A 15,865-nucleotide genomic window follows, 5' to 3' on the forward strand; every position below is an offset into this window, starting at 1 on the left:
CGGTGGTGTGTTTGTGGAGCTCTGGAGGCACTTTGGTACAGAGCGAAGGCCCCACACCTGACACCACGGCCAGCAGAGGGAGGAGGGCGAGAGGACATGCAGAGGGGAGGTGGAGAGGATGGCATGAGGGTGGAAGAGCAAGCACCTGACAAAGGTGGAGGAAAAGGCCAGCCTCCCCCTCCACTTAATGCCGTGTTCAGAGGTGGAGAGGAAGAGGAGGAGCAAAAAAAAAAAAAAAAAAAGCGGTGAACTAGGCAAAAGCTTTACAACACCAACAAAAGTGGGTCCTTTTAAGGTCAACCGGCGGGCATCCAAGGACGGCGGGACGAAAGCTTGCTATGGTCCCACCTCCCTCCCTCGCCCCCATCATCATCATCATCATCATCATCATCATCATCACCTTCCCACCCACGCCGCTTCACAAGTAGAGCTCCTTGGCCCGGATATGCTGCAGTTTCTCCCTCAGCATGCGGAAGGAGGGCCGAACGGCCGCGTCGAGGGTCCAGCACTGTTTCATCAGGTCGTAGACGACGGGCGGGCAACCATCGGGGGCGTCCATCTTGTAACCCTTCTCGACGCGGGGCACAACCTCTTTCAGTGGCTGTGAGAGGGGATGTGTGGTAGAGATGGGTGAAAGTGAACAATGCTGCCACCTGCAGGCCAACCGCCTCCCAATCCGGAAATAGGATGCCATCAAAACAAATAATAATAAATAATAATAATAATAATAATACATTAGATTTTAAGCACCCTTCAATAATAAAAATAATAGTAATTAAAAATTAAATAATAATAATAATACATTTTATTTCTAAGCAACGTTCAATAATAATAATAATAATAATAATAATAATAATAATAATAATACATTTTATTTCTAAGTGCTTTTCAATAATAATAATAAAAATAATAATAATAATAATAATAATAATAAGACATTTTATTTATAAGCGCAGTTCAATAATAATAATAATAATAATAATACATTTTATTTCTAAGTGCTTTTCAATAATAATAATAATAATAATAAGACATTTTATTTATAAGCGCAGTTCAATAATAATAATAATAATATTATTATTAATAATACTACTACTACTAATACTACTACTACTACTACTAATAATAATATGACATTTTATTTCTAAGCGCCTTTCAATAATAAAAACAACAACAACAATAATAATAAGACATTTTATGTGGCTGCCGCTGCTCACCCGCAGGAAAACTAATCCTGTGACTGTAAAGTGACCTTGAGAGTTTTGAAAGGCGCTTAGAAATTAAATGTATTATTATTAGTATTTTATTTCTAAGCGCCGTTCAATACTACTACTACTACTACTACTACTAATAATAATAATAATAGACATTTTATTTCTAAGCGCCTTACAATAATAATAATAATAATAATAATACATTGTATTTCTAAGCACCTTTCAATAGGACGGGCCAATATGGGGAGAGAAAATATGATATTTCAAATGGTCAATTATGTTATTCCTAAAAAGACATTTTTTATCAGCCAGTGGGAGTTATGATAGGCTGTGTCTGTGTGATTTTTATAATAATAATAATAATAATAATAATAATAATAATAATAATAATAATAATAAATTTTATTTCTAAGCGCCTTTCACTATTATTATTATTATTATTATTATTATTGTTATTATTATTATTAACAACAACAACAATAATAATACATTTTATTTCTATACATAATATTTCAAATGGTGGATTATGTTATGCCTGAAAAGACATCTTTTAATCAGCCAGTGGGAGTTGTGAAAGGCTCAACTGTTTATGAGATTTGTTCTCAATGATTCTACCAAATTTAAAACACGTGTACCAGACAGATGGAGGATGGTAAATCTTGGTTGAAACTAAATTCCGATACTCACAATACGAGGGTAAGGCACACGGCCGAAGGAGTAGATCTCCCACAGGAGGATTCCATAACTCCAGACATCTGACTTGGTGGAAAACCTCTGTAAGGGACAAAAACAAAAAGCAAAGTTGAGCAACCCGACTTAACACAAACTAAAAATAATCATCACCTTCTCCCTCAAAGCCTCGGGGGAAGTCCATTTGACGGGAAGCTTGGCGGTGTCCTGAATGGACGAGGCCTCCTTGGTCAAGCCAAAGTCGCTGACCTTGGCGATGTTGTCGTCCGACACCAACACGTTGCGGGCCGCCAAGTCTCTGTGAACAAAGTTGTTGGCTTCCAGGTACTCCATGGCCTCGCACACGTCGCTGCGGGGGAGAATTATTATAATTATTTCTATTCCTTTAGCAAGGAGATAATTGCATTATTTTCAGGACACTCACTCTGTATTGTTATTGTAGACATGTGCTACATAATAACGCTGTTCTTGATTTTGATTGGACAGGATTGAGGGGAAATCTTTTTTCCTCTCTTCACTTATTTCTATTTATCTAGCTGGCTATCTCGCTAGCTACCTATCTCGCTAGCTACCTATCTATTTGCTCTACATTAGCTATCTAGCTAGTTATCTAGCTGGCTGTATATTAGCTCGTTAGCTAGCTTGCTAGCTACCTAGCTAGCTTGCAACCTACCTAGCTAGCTTGCAAGTTATCAGAATCAGAATCAGAAAACCTTTATTCGTCCCACAATGAGGAAATTTGCATTCTACTCCTTCGGCCGTGTGCCTTACCTAGCTACCTTGCTAGCTACCTATCTAGCTTGCAAGCTACCTAGCAAGCTACATATCTAGCTTGCAAGCTACCCAGCTACCGAGCAAGCTACCTATCTAGCTTGCAATCTACCTAGCTATTAGCTATCCATTAGCTGCTTTCTTTCTATCCATGTGACTTACTTCGGTTTGAATGAACGCTGGCGTGTTTAGCTGGCGCAGACCACAGGATACTCACTCTGTATTGTTATTGTAGACATATGCGACATAATCACACTGTTCTTGATTTTGATTGGACAGAATTGAGAGGAAATCTGAAATTTTGATTATCATCTGTCTATCTAGCTACCAATCTATTTGCTCTCTATTAGATATCAAGCTGGCTATATATTAGCTGCTTTCTTTCTATCTATTAGAGTTACTTCCGGTTTGAATGAACGCTAGTGCGTGTAGCTGCCACTGCTCACACACCTTGAGAGTTTTGAAAGGCGATTATAAATGAAATTTATTATTATTATTATTATTATTATTATTATTATTATCACAACGCCCTGGCATGACTCACTTCTATGTGGTCACGGTTTGAGAGGACATACATAACAATGCAGACCGCAATTTGTAGATTATTATTTTTTTTTTAATTTGGAAAAAAAGGCACTGAGACAACTCACAGTGAGAACTTGAGTAAGCAGTCACCACCGAGCACAGTGCGTCCTCTGGAGCGCAGGTAGTCTACCAGGCTGCCCTGTTGCACAGAGGAGGAAACAAGGCCTTAAAGGACAACCGACGTCACTTTTTTGTTTTTTTAACTGACACCAGAAAAACGTTTTATAGCATCTAAAATACCCAAAACACGCAGTATGATATTTTTAGTCAAATGCAAAACACCAATAAAAATGACTTAAAGTGTCCAAAAAATTGAGCTGCGAATTGGGCATTTTCAGAAAGTCCCGCCCCCGGTTCGTGACGTCACGCCAAGATGTCTTGCATTACTAGTGAATCAAAACAATGGCTTCAGATTCAGAGAATATGCTTTCTTGTTACACATCCAGTTATGAATATGATTCAAATAGTTCTGAAGAGGAAAGCATACATGTTTGCAATCGATTAAAGAAGTCCTTCCGTATCAATTCGAGCCGTCAGGAGTCCAATGTAGCGTCCCAGAAAATGCACAAGATGGCGCACAAGCGCCGTTGGAAATGGCTGATTTGTCCACTGGGAATTTGTGTAAATATACACATTCGTTATGCATGTTAACGCAATTGGCTGCAACACACAACGATTCACCATTGCATTATTTGTGTAGTTTTCCTTCTAATTTCGCCATCAACACGATATTTTCAGCTACAACAAAGTACCCAAAATGCATTGTGTGTCGCTTTCTCGGGCAGGGGCGTTCCAAACATTGGGAATCGTCATCAACTCGAAAACAAGACTTCCTGAATATTCAGCGCGAGTCATAAAATATAGCTATATGCGGTGGAATCTTTGTAAAATGCACTCTGTAGAAGTCATTTTACAAATTAATGGACACAACTTGTCCGGGGTGTCGGTTGTCCTTTAAATATATGACATTATATATTGCAGCATTATATATAAAGAATATGCTAATTAAGGAATCACAGACCACCAACCTTGGCCATGTACTCTGTGACAATGTAGAGACTTCCCCGCTCCTCCACGATGACTCCCAGCAACTGCACCAGGTTGTTGTGTCTCAGTTGACTGCACACACACACATAAAAAATAAACTAAAAATGACAACACAACACCACATCCGAAATTGTTCTGGCAGATGCGTCTCACGTCATGACGGAAGCCTCGGCGATGAAAGCTTGCGCCGTGGCGTCGTTTTTGATACACTTCACAGCCACCTTTGTCCCTCTGTAGTCGCCCACCATCACATCTGACAAGACCGAGGGACACAATCTTGAGTGAGCCTGATACTTTCAGAAAAATCGTAGTTTTGAAGCCTCATGATTAAAACCTTGATTGAAATCAATCAACTGAACCATTCATTTGAAACGCTAACTCACAGGTGTCAAAGTCCAGGCCCAGGGGCCAAATTTGGCCCGCCACATCATTTTATTCGGCCCATGAAAGCAAATCAAACGTGTGTTTATGGGGGGGGAAGGCAACACGTTTATTTTCGTTAAAGATCCAGATAAAACGATTATATTACAGTGATACCACGGTTTACAAACCCCTTGGCTTACGAACTTTTTGGTTTACAAACGCTAAATTTGTGAAAAATTTACCTTGGCATACAAACTTTACCTTGGCATACAAACTTTTTTCATACACGGAGCTGCCTCAATGAGTGATGTGTCGTTCGAGAACGAGCCCGTTCTTCTAACAACATAATGGCAGCCGACTGTTTTTGTCCTCTATTTCCCACCCCCAGTCTTCGGTTAAAGCCACGTGATTGGTCAAGAACGCATCAGTGAGGGGAGGGGTTCTAAACAAAGGGACAGGCAGACGACAGTGAGAGTTTCAACTTTGATAGTTCAAACGCAAAGTGTAGACTGCAAGGTTAAAATATCCCATCAATCAGGCTCCAAAAACAACCTGCACACGCCATCTGTACACTTGATGCAAAAAGCTATCAACCCAGCTAAACATAACACAATTGTTGAGGAACTAGATAAAATTATCACAGAGAAAGCACCTACAAGGGATCATTCCTCAAGATGGTGAAAGAAGGTTACGTTCCTCATCAAGTGTTTAATACTGATGAAACCGGCCACTCCATTCCATCAAGCCATCAACGACTATCACAAAGGTAAATAAAATGACTTTATTATACAGTATAGTTTATTTCTTTAATTATATTACCGTAGCGCATTTATTTTACATAAAATAAGGTATATTTTGTGTAGTTTTTAGGCTTAGAAAATCAGAAAGTATTATGTTTTATGGGGACCTGGGAACGGATTGTTCTAATTTTAATGGTTTCCTATGGGAAATTATTTTTTGGGATACACACTTTTCGCTTTACACACTGTCTGGGAACCAGTTAAGTTCGAAAGCCAAGGTATCACTGTATGTTGTGTAAGTGTATAGACAGCTTTACTTTATGTATTTATTTATTTTTGGGCTCGGGGAGTGGCATTAAAAGGCAGGTCAACATATGTCTACATCGCTATTAGCATTGCTAGCATCCATAATGATTTCGATCAACACAATGCAGAGTGTATTAGAAAAGTTCCAGGGCAGCTTTCACAAATTGCGTTTTCCTCCCCACGAACTTGGTCTTGAAATTCCAAACTTGACGTCTCGACTCACCTCCAAACTCTCCTTTGCCGATGGTCTGCAGGAGTTTCAGCTCCTTTCTGTTCAGGGCCCAGCCGCCTGCGGGGACACCAGACATCACTTCAATTTACTATATTTTCCGGTGTATAAGGCGCACCCAAAAAATGTTATTTTCTTCAAAAGATGACCCTGCGCCTTATACGCAGGTGCACCTTATATGAGCCATCAGCCACAACAGCTCTTGCAATGACTCTCTGCAGCCACCGACTACATTTCCCCCTGTAGAAGAATAGTGCATAACCCCAGCCTCTACTGCAGCGCCTTATAATGTAGTGTGCTTTATATTTGGAAAACTTTATGTTTATATATTACACTTGGAAAACATTTATCATTCATTGAAGGTGCGCCTTATATATGGAAAACATTTGAAAATACATCATTCATTGGGGGTGCACATTATACTCCGGTGGGCCTTATACATCGGAAAATACGGTAATTTACATTGAGGAATAATAAATACACAGACGCTCCCAACTTACGAACAAGATACGTAAGGTGAATTCGTTCGTAAATTGCTTCAGTGCGATATTTGTTAAGGAATGTATGTTTAAGCATTATATAAGTAAGTTTAAGGTTTATATAAGTATGTTTAAGGCCTGTATAAGTAACCTTTATTGATTTATACTGAAAAAAACAACATTTAATAAAATATAAGATGTATAAAGATATGTACATGTACAACTGAATACTACATATGTTACTCCAAAAATGTTCGTATGTACCTTTTTTCGTAAATCAAATGGTCGTAAGTAGGGGAGTGTCTGTATATTATTGACAAATAAACAAAGGAACACCTCACTTGGAGCATTTGTAGTCACTTGAAATACTCTTTCAAGGCACTAAAATGCTATGACAGCCTTTTCTCATCTGTTTACATTGTATACACATATGGACGGGACACACAAAACACTTATGTTGAATGAGTCCCGAATGCGCCCTCCACTTACTCCGTGAGAACTCATCCTGCGCCGCCACGGTGCCCTCCATCAATTTAGGCTTGATCAGGCTGGTGCACAGGCCATCGGCATCTTTGGTGTAGTGCTGCAGGGAAAACACGAGAGCAAAATGAGCGATTTTTGGGCAAGCAATATCTACTCTTAAAAAAAAAAACAACAAACAAACATGGCAGCAACTGAGTCGGCAATTGCTGAGTCCTGCAATTGAAATAGTTCTGAAGAGGAAAGCATACATGTTTGCAATCGATTAAAGAATGTATTCCATGCCATTTTGAGGCAACATTCGGGAGAAACGGATCACCAGAAAAGAGGCACAAAATGGCAACCTCCTGTGGCCACCTCCGTTTCCACAGGCTGATAAATTCCTTATATGGAGCTCGGACACCCTCTTCTGGCGGGTTTTTGGTGCAACACAAGGTTTTCAGACCAAACAATACCGCAAAATACATTGACGTGATGGAAGGACTGCTACAATGTGTCTTTTTTAGTGTGTGGCGTTCCTTTAGTGACGTCACGTACAGACTCGTCACCAACTCAAAAACAAGACTTCCTGAATATTCAGCGCCAGTCTTAAAACGTAAAATATGGCTATATGCGGTGGAATCTTTGTAAAATACGCTCAACTCACTTCCTCCCAACATGCGTAACATCGATGTCGGTTGTCCTTTAAAAGCAAGGATGGGTTTTGTTAACATTTGAAAATCAAAACAAAACCAAAAAAATCAGCAAAAAAAACACAAACATTTGATCAGCTGTTAAAAATATGAGGATATGATCACTCGGGGACACCCAAACAAACCAACTGATTTTTCTTCGGTCTCCCCTGGCGATGGAAACACGAAAGACGCATCATTCCAGCAGCAAAGATAAACCATGACAGATTTGACTTTCATCTCACGTTGAGCATCAAACACGATTGCCTCCTTTTACAAGAAGCACTTCGAACATCAGTCGCTTGTCATCTTTTTTTTGTTGAGTCTTCAGGGTACCAATCGCCTCTTTTTACGAACATAGCCCCACGCACCACTCTGAAAAAAAAAACGTATACGATAACTTGAGCCAATGACAAGCAAAAAATTAGATGGTACAGAACACGCTCCTCTATTGGACAACGATGACATCATGGCCAAAAAGCTCGTCGGTCGGTAGAACAGGAGTCCAGCGGAAAATATTCCAAAACCGCAGCATGAGCAACGGGCTGCGTTTGGTGACTGCAACCACCAGGTGGTGACGTTGCAGCAAAAGGAAATTCCCCAAGCAGGGGAACAATGCATGCATGATGCAACAGCAGACAGATTATGATGATTAAATGTCCATTTAAAAACAAGGCGTGATCAATTTGAGTCCACTAAATAGCACATCACATCGGGTGCCTTTTTGAGTCAGCCTACGCCGAGGCCTGTCGCGACAAGCCGACTGAGCCGGAAAATACGCACGTTAAGAATGGGGAGGAATCCTCGGCTAGTGAGGAGGGAAGACGAGGTGAAGAATGCACGCTGGGAGAGGCTATACATAGATTCGAGAAAGAGGCGAAGGCTGTGAGTCGACGTTTACACAAGGGAGGCAGGTGGAAAAGATCATAACACATAAAAAAAGAGGGGACAGAGGACGCTGGGAAACAGCAACAGTGAAAAATCCAACACCTTCAAGCTAAAACATAGGGAGAATTTTTTTTTTTTTTTTTTGAGGAAAGATAGACCTGAACATATAAATCGAGCTTTGCCAGACGTCATTTTCACCAACAGTAAATGAATTAGGATCCTTAGTGAGTGTGTTGCTGGTGTTATTTTGGTAGGTCTCGACATCCTGTTGACCATCCGGTGCTGAAAAACACTTTGAACTGCGCATGCAATGAACCAGTTTGTGCAGCAGAATGAAAATACATGACGAAAATAATGAAACTCATTTAAAAAAAAAACCCTTTTTAAGACTTTAAATGGTGGCTATTGCAATCTAGAAGCAAACCTAACTGTGAATTAAAAAAAAAACAAAAAAAAAACAATAAGAATACATAATATATTATACAAAAAAACAATAAAAAACTGGACACTTGTACTGTAAATATGGGTTGCTGCAATACAGCTACACATATCAATATGCCTTTCTTGCACTGCACTATATCAAGTTTTTGATTAAACAACGTTGCACATTTACAGTATACAGTTGACCTTTTTATTTAACTATGCTTAGAATATCTTGTTTTCTATCCTTACACCCCCCCCCCCCCCTTTCAAATTGCTGCTGTGGACTGCAAATTTCCCCATTGTGGGACGAATAAAGGTTTAATAAACATCAACTGTTGTACAAAAAATACAAAAAAAAAACTATCATCTGTCTTTCTATCTAGCTAAATAATAAGACATTTTATTGATAATAAAAATGGACAAAATCCGACTTCAACGGACAGTTAGACATTTAAAAAGCTTCTTTCCCCAAGCCATTAACTCTTTGAACTCTTTCAACAGTAGCCCAAATGGAACTGTATAGTGCCACTTAGCAATTTTTTGATGATGATCCTAGTGCAGCGTGTAACAAATTCCTTGTGTGTTCTACATACTTGGCAATAAAGATGCTTCTGATTGTGATAAGCGCCTTTCAAAGCTCTCAAGAACACTTTACAATCACAAAACATTGACATGAATAAAACCACAGATAAAATTATAAAATGAACACGAAATAAAACTATAGAGAGAATGCGATGTTAAAAATACTGGGTTTTGAGATGGAATTTACAGGTGGGAAATATGTGCAGCTAGCTCTCTAGCTTAGCTGAAGAACTAGATAGAGAGCTCACTAGAGAGCTAGCTAGAGAGCTAGCTCGAAAGGTAGCTAGAGAGCTATATATATATAAATAAATATACAGAAAAATCCACATCTTAATCCATATCTTAAAAACAGTATTAGATTGTGTTGAACAAGTGTTACTTTATAGATTGCTTATGCTGCGTGGTTTTATGAGGGCAATCGTTTGGACTCTACCTCCAAGGTATTTCCGTATATCGGCATTGCCCATATACGAGCGCAAGAGGTTGAGGCTCGTGTTTTTGTGTTTTTTTTTTTTTTTTTGTTATCTGACAGGGATGAAAGTCTATCCTATTCGCCTTGCCAGTCTTGCAGATATCAGATGAGAGAGGCTTTTTGAAAAATGTGAGTTTAGTCGAATCCCATTGGTGGTCGTGTGTCGTTTTCTGTTGTATGCGCAAGAGTTATGTAATGGGTGTTAATGAATAGAAGCACATATTTACTTATTTACTATTTGTCCCTTCAATTAATTTTTAACATTCTGGATAAGTAAAAGAGTAATCAAAACAAACCACTACATTATAGTGATGCGTTTCTTCTACAATTTACTGACTTATTTAAAAAAAATATCCCACCATATATATATATATATATATAGAGAGAGAGAGAGAGAGAGAGGTAACATCCAATCTGTCAATCTGAACGTGACAATCAGGGGGAGGGGTGTCCACCGCCGCCGAAGCGGAGCGGGTGGGATCGCCATGACGCAAATGTGCCACGTCGGGCTCACGGTCGGCGCCTCTTCTGGCTTCTCCGTTAGCAGGGAGAGCGATTTTTGGAAAGCTCGCATGCATGGGACGCCGTGCGTATTTGGGTCAGCAGAAAGCGTGTGCGCCGACACAGCAATAAAGATCGATAATACGAAATATAAAATGATTAAAATGACACTAAAAGTTATAAGATTTATAAATGAACTGTCAACATTTTGGTATATAATAGTATTCAGCAGAAAACGTTGCTTAAAAACAAAATATTTACATCGTATACTATCCTGTCGTATAGGAGATGCCAGCGTGTCGGTATTTGTTATGGTTATGTGATGCTCGCGTCAGCCATTTTGGATGCTTTTCGATTTACGACCGTTTTGTCGGAACGGAACCCGGTCGTAACGCGCATGTTACCTGTCTAGATTTGTGATGGGATTATTATACCATTCCCCTTTTTGCGTGCATACCTCCACCAGCTGCATGAGGTTGTCGAAATATTCCTCCTCGTCGATGGTGAGCTTGCCGTTGTGGTAAATGATGCGGTAGTGCTCCACCTTGCCGTCGCAGCTGACGCAGAGCGTGTAGTCGCCCGGGTAGTTGGTACTCTCGCGAACCAGAAATAGGCCCGTCTCGGGAGGGTAGAGCAGACGCTCCGCTTGCTCGCGAGTGATCTTCCCGTGGAACCAACTGTGAGCAGACCAGAAAGGGGAGGACAAAAAAATTTCAAAATAAGATTGTCAGTTTTGAAGGGGATTCTGTCAAATCATTCAATTGGAGCAACAGGAAGTTTGTGCCTGCATCGCCAATCATTAACGCTTGTTATGTAACAAACCAGTCGAGCGCTTGGTGACCCAATGACTCAAAAGTTGAACGCTGCCGTCTGTGATGCGCTGGACGGGTGCAAAGGGGAGTTGAAGTGCAGCATTTTGCAGTTCGGGGATCGTTTAATGAATTGGCAAATGACACACTGTGTGCGTTGTGTGGACGAATTACTGTCATTGTGTACTTTTCTGCTTTTAGATTGCTAATAAAGCCGCTAATCTGCAGAGAATAATCACACCACAAGAAGTCAAATAAAAACAATGACTACCTTTTTACTCATGGCAGGGATGCAATTTCACTTTGAAGCAGAATTTTATCACCAGAGACATATCAAATGTGCTTGTTACCAGATGCTAACGCTAAGGATGCTGTCAGTAATTGCTAATCTAGCAAAACCATCATGTATTATTTACATAACCGACAAAGTAAAACTACATAAAATACAAATAACTGAATACAAATTATTATAAACAGTGATACCTCGACTTACGAACGCTTAAGCTAACGAACTTTTCGCCTCACAAACATTAAATCCGTGAGCATATAGTCTTGTTTTTGGCGGATGAACCAAACCGCACAGCGCCACGGTGGCTGACGGACTAGTTTTCGGTGGGTGAACACCAAACCACACAGTCGAACAGCGCCACGGTGGCTGACGGACCAGTGCAGATGTGGTTTGTTATCAAGTGGAGTACTTTTGCTCTTATGGGACCGAAAAAGACCCCACCACAGGCTAGTGTTAAGCCGAAGCGGACACAAATGAAAATTACGGTCGAGTAGAAGAATGAGCTCATCGTAAAACACGAACGAGGTGTGCGTTTATGTGACTAAGCACCCTAGTACCAGTATGCTAAGTCGACCATTGCTACGTGTGGCTAAGGGTGTTTTTGTGGTGTCTAAGCATCGGACTCAGGCAATAGAAGAGGTTGAAAAACATCTGTTGATTTGGATGAACGAAAAGCAGCTAGTAAGGGACAGTGTGTGAAGGTATTATCGCAGAAAAAGCACGCCAACTTCACTCAGATCTGATCAAGAGGCAACTACATCAACGACCATCACAAAGGTAAATAAAACGACTTTATTTTACGGTACTGTTGATCTCTTCAATCACAATACAATAGCACATTTATTATACATAAGATAAGGTATATTTTGTGTAGATTTAAGGCTTATTTAGTAGAAAATTATGTTTTATGGGGACCTGGGAACGGATTATTCTCATGTTTAATGGTTTCCTATGGGAAATTAATGTTTGTCAGACGAACCTTTTGCCTTACACACACTTTCTGGGAACCAATTAAGTTCGTGAGCTGAGGTATCACTGTATGATATATTAAATAATAAGTATAAACAATAATTTTATTATATAAAATAAATAATTATTAATATAATAATTGGTTTACTTTACAGCCATAAGGCTTAATTAGAATGATGTCTAATGCCAAATAATACAGTTGGTTCTAGAAATTTTTCGGTTAGCCGTCCATTATCCCCCCAAAAATTATTACATATTATTTATTAAATAATAATACAGTAAAGTCTCGTTATCTCGATATCGGATATATCGATACTATTTCTATGCACGCACGGAGAAAATTACATGCAAACAGGGTCGGATATATCGACAGTCCCGGTTATATCGATATTTTTCGGACTCCCTTGAATATCGATATAACGAGACTTTACTGTAATTATAAACAATAATTATATTATACATCATAAATAATTATTATACTAATTGGTTTATTATAAAGCCACAAGGCTTAATTAGAATTATCGCGCATGCCAAATAATACAATGACTTCTTGATTCCAGAATGTTTCCATTTTTTAAGTTATCCCTGAAAAATTGTAAATTGTAAACCCTGAAGAAAGCCTTCTTGCACCCCCAGTTAAGAACCACTGGTTTAACTAATCAACCTTCGATGTCGTCGCTCCAAAGTGGGGGAACTGCGGCTGCCCAGCATAGCTGCCAAATTAAACTAAATTATCCCTGTTGTGACATCACATACAGGCAGAATTCAAAATGGTGACCGTCAACAGCTGGAGGTAAGTTCTACTTGCGCCAACACTTACGGCATAAGACTGAGTTTCCCTCCTGATTTGACTCCTTCCCTCTTCTGGACATAGTTTGCTGGAATGGTTCCCTCTCTGCCTACGATGTTCCTTGCTTTGTACCAGTTGGGATCCTGAGGACAAACATTTTCTTCAACTGATTGCAGAAAATGTTTAGAGTCAAAGAGAAGGAAGGCTGATGCTTTACCCTGGTGACCCCGATGATGGTCAGCACGTCTCCTTTGCAGAAGGGCAGGTCCTGTTCGTTGGCCGTCTGGAAGTTGTACTTGGCGACGCATTCGGTGCCTGTCGACCACGGCGCCTGCTACGCAAAGCAGAAAATGGCATCTTGACTTAACTCAATCACTGCCGTTACCGAATATATTCAGGTTTTGGTTTTTCTTTTAGGTGGTGCCGATAAAGCGCTGGTCAGACCTCTGGCAATGTTTTTCCCTTCCACGAGGGGGCAGCGTTTGCCTTTTGTCCATGTTAGCGCTTTGTTACAGTTTCAGATGTTGTTAAAGCGCTATATAAATCAATATGTATGTTTTGTATTGTATTTTGGACAGCCGCCGCCATTTCAAGCTCATATAACTCCAGACCTGTATAACTTAGGAATTAACTTTTTTTCTGATCAAAGAAAAATTTTGACATAGTCCTAAAACTCAATATTCTGTGGGGCTAGGAATTTGAGTGAAAATGACAAAAACCCTGGCATTGGCGCGGACACATTTATGCACATCATCTGGCAGTGAATGAGTTAATGGCAGTTTTAGCAGTGCTATTTTTAATCTAATTCTCGGTTGTACTGCACATAAATGTCTAAATATATTAGTTTGAAAAAAAATATATATATATATATATATATATATATATATATATATATATATATATATATGGTAGCTATTTGATATCTAGTAGCTCTGGCTGGTTACCTCGCTATCTGGCTGGCTAGCTAGGTATCTGTTGCCTATCGATTTGCTAGCTAGCTAGCTTTGTATCTATTTAAGTTACTTCCGGGTTGAGTGAACGCTGGCGCGTGTGGCTGCCACTGCCCACCCACAGCAAAACATATCCTGTGATTGTAAAGTGACCTTGAAAGTTTTGAACGGCGCTTATAAATGAAATGTATTATTATTATTATTATTATTATTATTATTATTATTATATATGTCTCGTATGTATTGTGGATTGAGGTTGTGCAATGCCATTGACTCACGTGAATCCCAGACATGATGAGAGGAAGTGGGCGGCAGGTGTCGTCAGGCAGGTAGCGCTCAATGTTCAGCTGGTACCATCAGAGCTGCCATATTTAAAGAAAAAAGCCACGTGTTAGACGTCCGCCCATTATACGTTGTTTTGACCATATAAGAGCATACCTGTCAAGCGGCCGTATTTTGTAACGATTTTTGCACATTTTTAGATGTGTATGGCATACAATAATGTTTTTTTAGGGGAAACGCAAAAAAATTTCAATATAATTTTGAAATACTTTCGATTCTGTCATTAAATATTAGCAGTAATGTTAATTTAAAAAAATATCGCAAAAAGCGAAGTAGACCACCCAGAAAACAAGTCTAGAGAAGAAACAAAAGTTCCAAGAAGACAAGTTCTGGTGAAGTGAAATTTTATTTTGAAATCAGTTAAATGAAACATTTGACTGTGTTTTTTTTCACCGTAACATTCATATTTTTTTTATAAACATATATCGTAAGAACACAAATTCAAATTATTTTTTGCTTTGGACAAATTGAATTTGTCCACAGCAAAAAAAAAAAGCCACAATGCTCTACATCCGCGGTCGGGAACCTACGGCTCGCGAGCCATATATGGCTCTTTTGATGATTGCATATGGCTCGCAGATAAAACTGAATACATCTTCTCGCTTTTTCGCTGGTCATTTCCTGTTGGGCTGCAGTTGGCGGAAAACGCAATTTTGATTGGATGATACTGGCCGTCATGTTGTAATGGGTAAACGTCCCTTTAAATAAACCGACGAGTAAAAAAAATGGCGAGTACACTTCAGCTTGAATGCACCGGAGCAGATTCGCCTTTGTGGAGAGAAAAGGTTCTAATTCTAATTTGCAATGAAACAATACAATCAATAAGACAGTCGAATGTCAGTGGCATTTTAACAAGCCCCATGCTAACGTTAGCATCAACATACATCTGTGAACGACAACAGAAAGCTGGCGCGCAATCTAATTAGCAGTATGCAAGCAATAACTTCGTGTATGGACCTTGCAAGTTGACTTTCATGCCGATCGTTCGGCTGGATTTTTACCAATCATGAGGAACGGAAAACCATTCATGTTAACAGTGAGTACTATCACAGTTATTTTAAATAATACATTCTGACCTTTTGTTGAAAAGTGGCCGCGCGTGAGTGCGTGTTTGCGTGTGTGTTTGTGCGTGCGTTGCTCTCACTGAAAAACATTTCTAAATAGTTTACTATTATGGCTCTTAGTCAAAAAGGTTCCCGACCCCTGCTCTACAACATAGATCATATTTGTTTATTGCTAGAAATATGTTGTAACTTGTTAGAAGTATTAATGTTT

At 39.5% G+C, this 15,865-nt stretch overlaps 1 protein-coding gene across 2 annotated transcripts in view; it reads right to left on the minus strand.

The window, feature by feature from the left end:
* Positions 1–222: 222 nt before the first annotated feature.
* cskl (c-src tyrosine kinase-like) overlaps positions 223–15,865 on the minus strand; it is a 33,779-nt gene continuing 18,136 nt past the window's right edge. The window contains exons 2-13 of one of the 2 annotated variants that reach the window (XM_088993071.1): positions 14,527–14,610; positions 13,516–13,629; positions 13,329–13,441; positions 10,899–11,118; positions 6,914–7,007; positions 5,940–6,005; positions 4,461–4,560; positions 4,289–4,379; positions 3,326–3,399; positions 2,058–2,253; positions 1,902–1,988; positions 223–601 (exon numbers count right to left, since the gene is read on the minus strand). In XM_088993071.1, coding sequence (XP_088849197.1) covers positions 419–601; positions 1,902–1,988; positions 2,058–2,253; positions 3,326–3,399; positions 4,289–4,379; positions 4,461–4,560; positions 5,940–6,005; positions 6,914–7,007; positions 10,899–11,118; positions 13,329–13,441; positions 13,516–13,629; positions 14,527–14,541 — 1,353 coding nt within the window. In that variant the 5' untranslated portion in view covers positions 14,542–14,610 and the 3' untranslated portion in view covers positions 223–418. Of the gene's footprint in view, positions 602–1,901; positions 1,989–2,057; positions 2,254–3,325; positions 3,400–4,288; positions 4,380–4,460; positions 4,561–5,939; positions 6,006–6,913; positions 7,008–10,898; positions 11,119–13,328; positions 13,442–13,515; positions 13,633–14,526; positions 14,611–15,865 lie in introns of both variants that reach the window. The other variant, XM_088993070.1, reaches the window with a different exon arrangement.

The sequence above is a fragment of the Hippocampus bargibanti genome, linkage group LG03 (assembly GCF_051943395.1).
Source record: "Hippocampus bargibanti isolate YZ-2025 linkage group LG03, ASM5194339v1, whole genome shotgun sequence".
Taxonomy (NCBI): Eukaryota; Metazoa; Chordata; class Actinopteri; order Syngnathiformes; family Syngnathidae; genus Hippocampus; species Hippocampus bargibanti.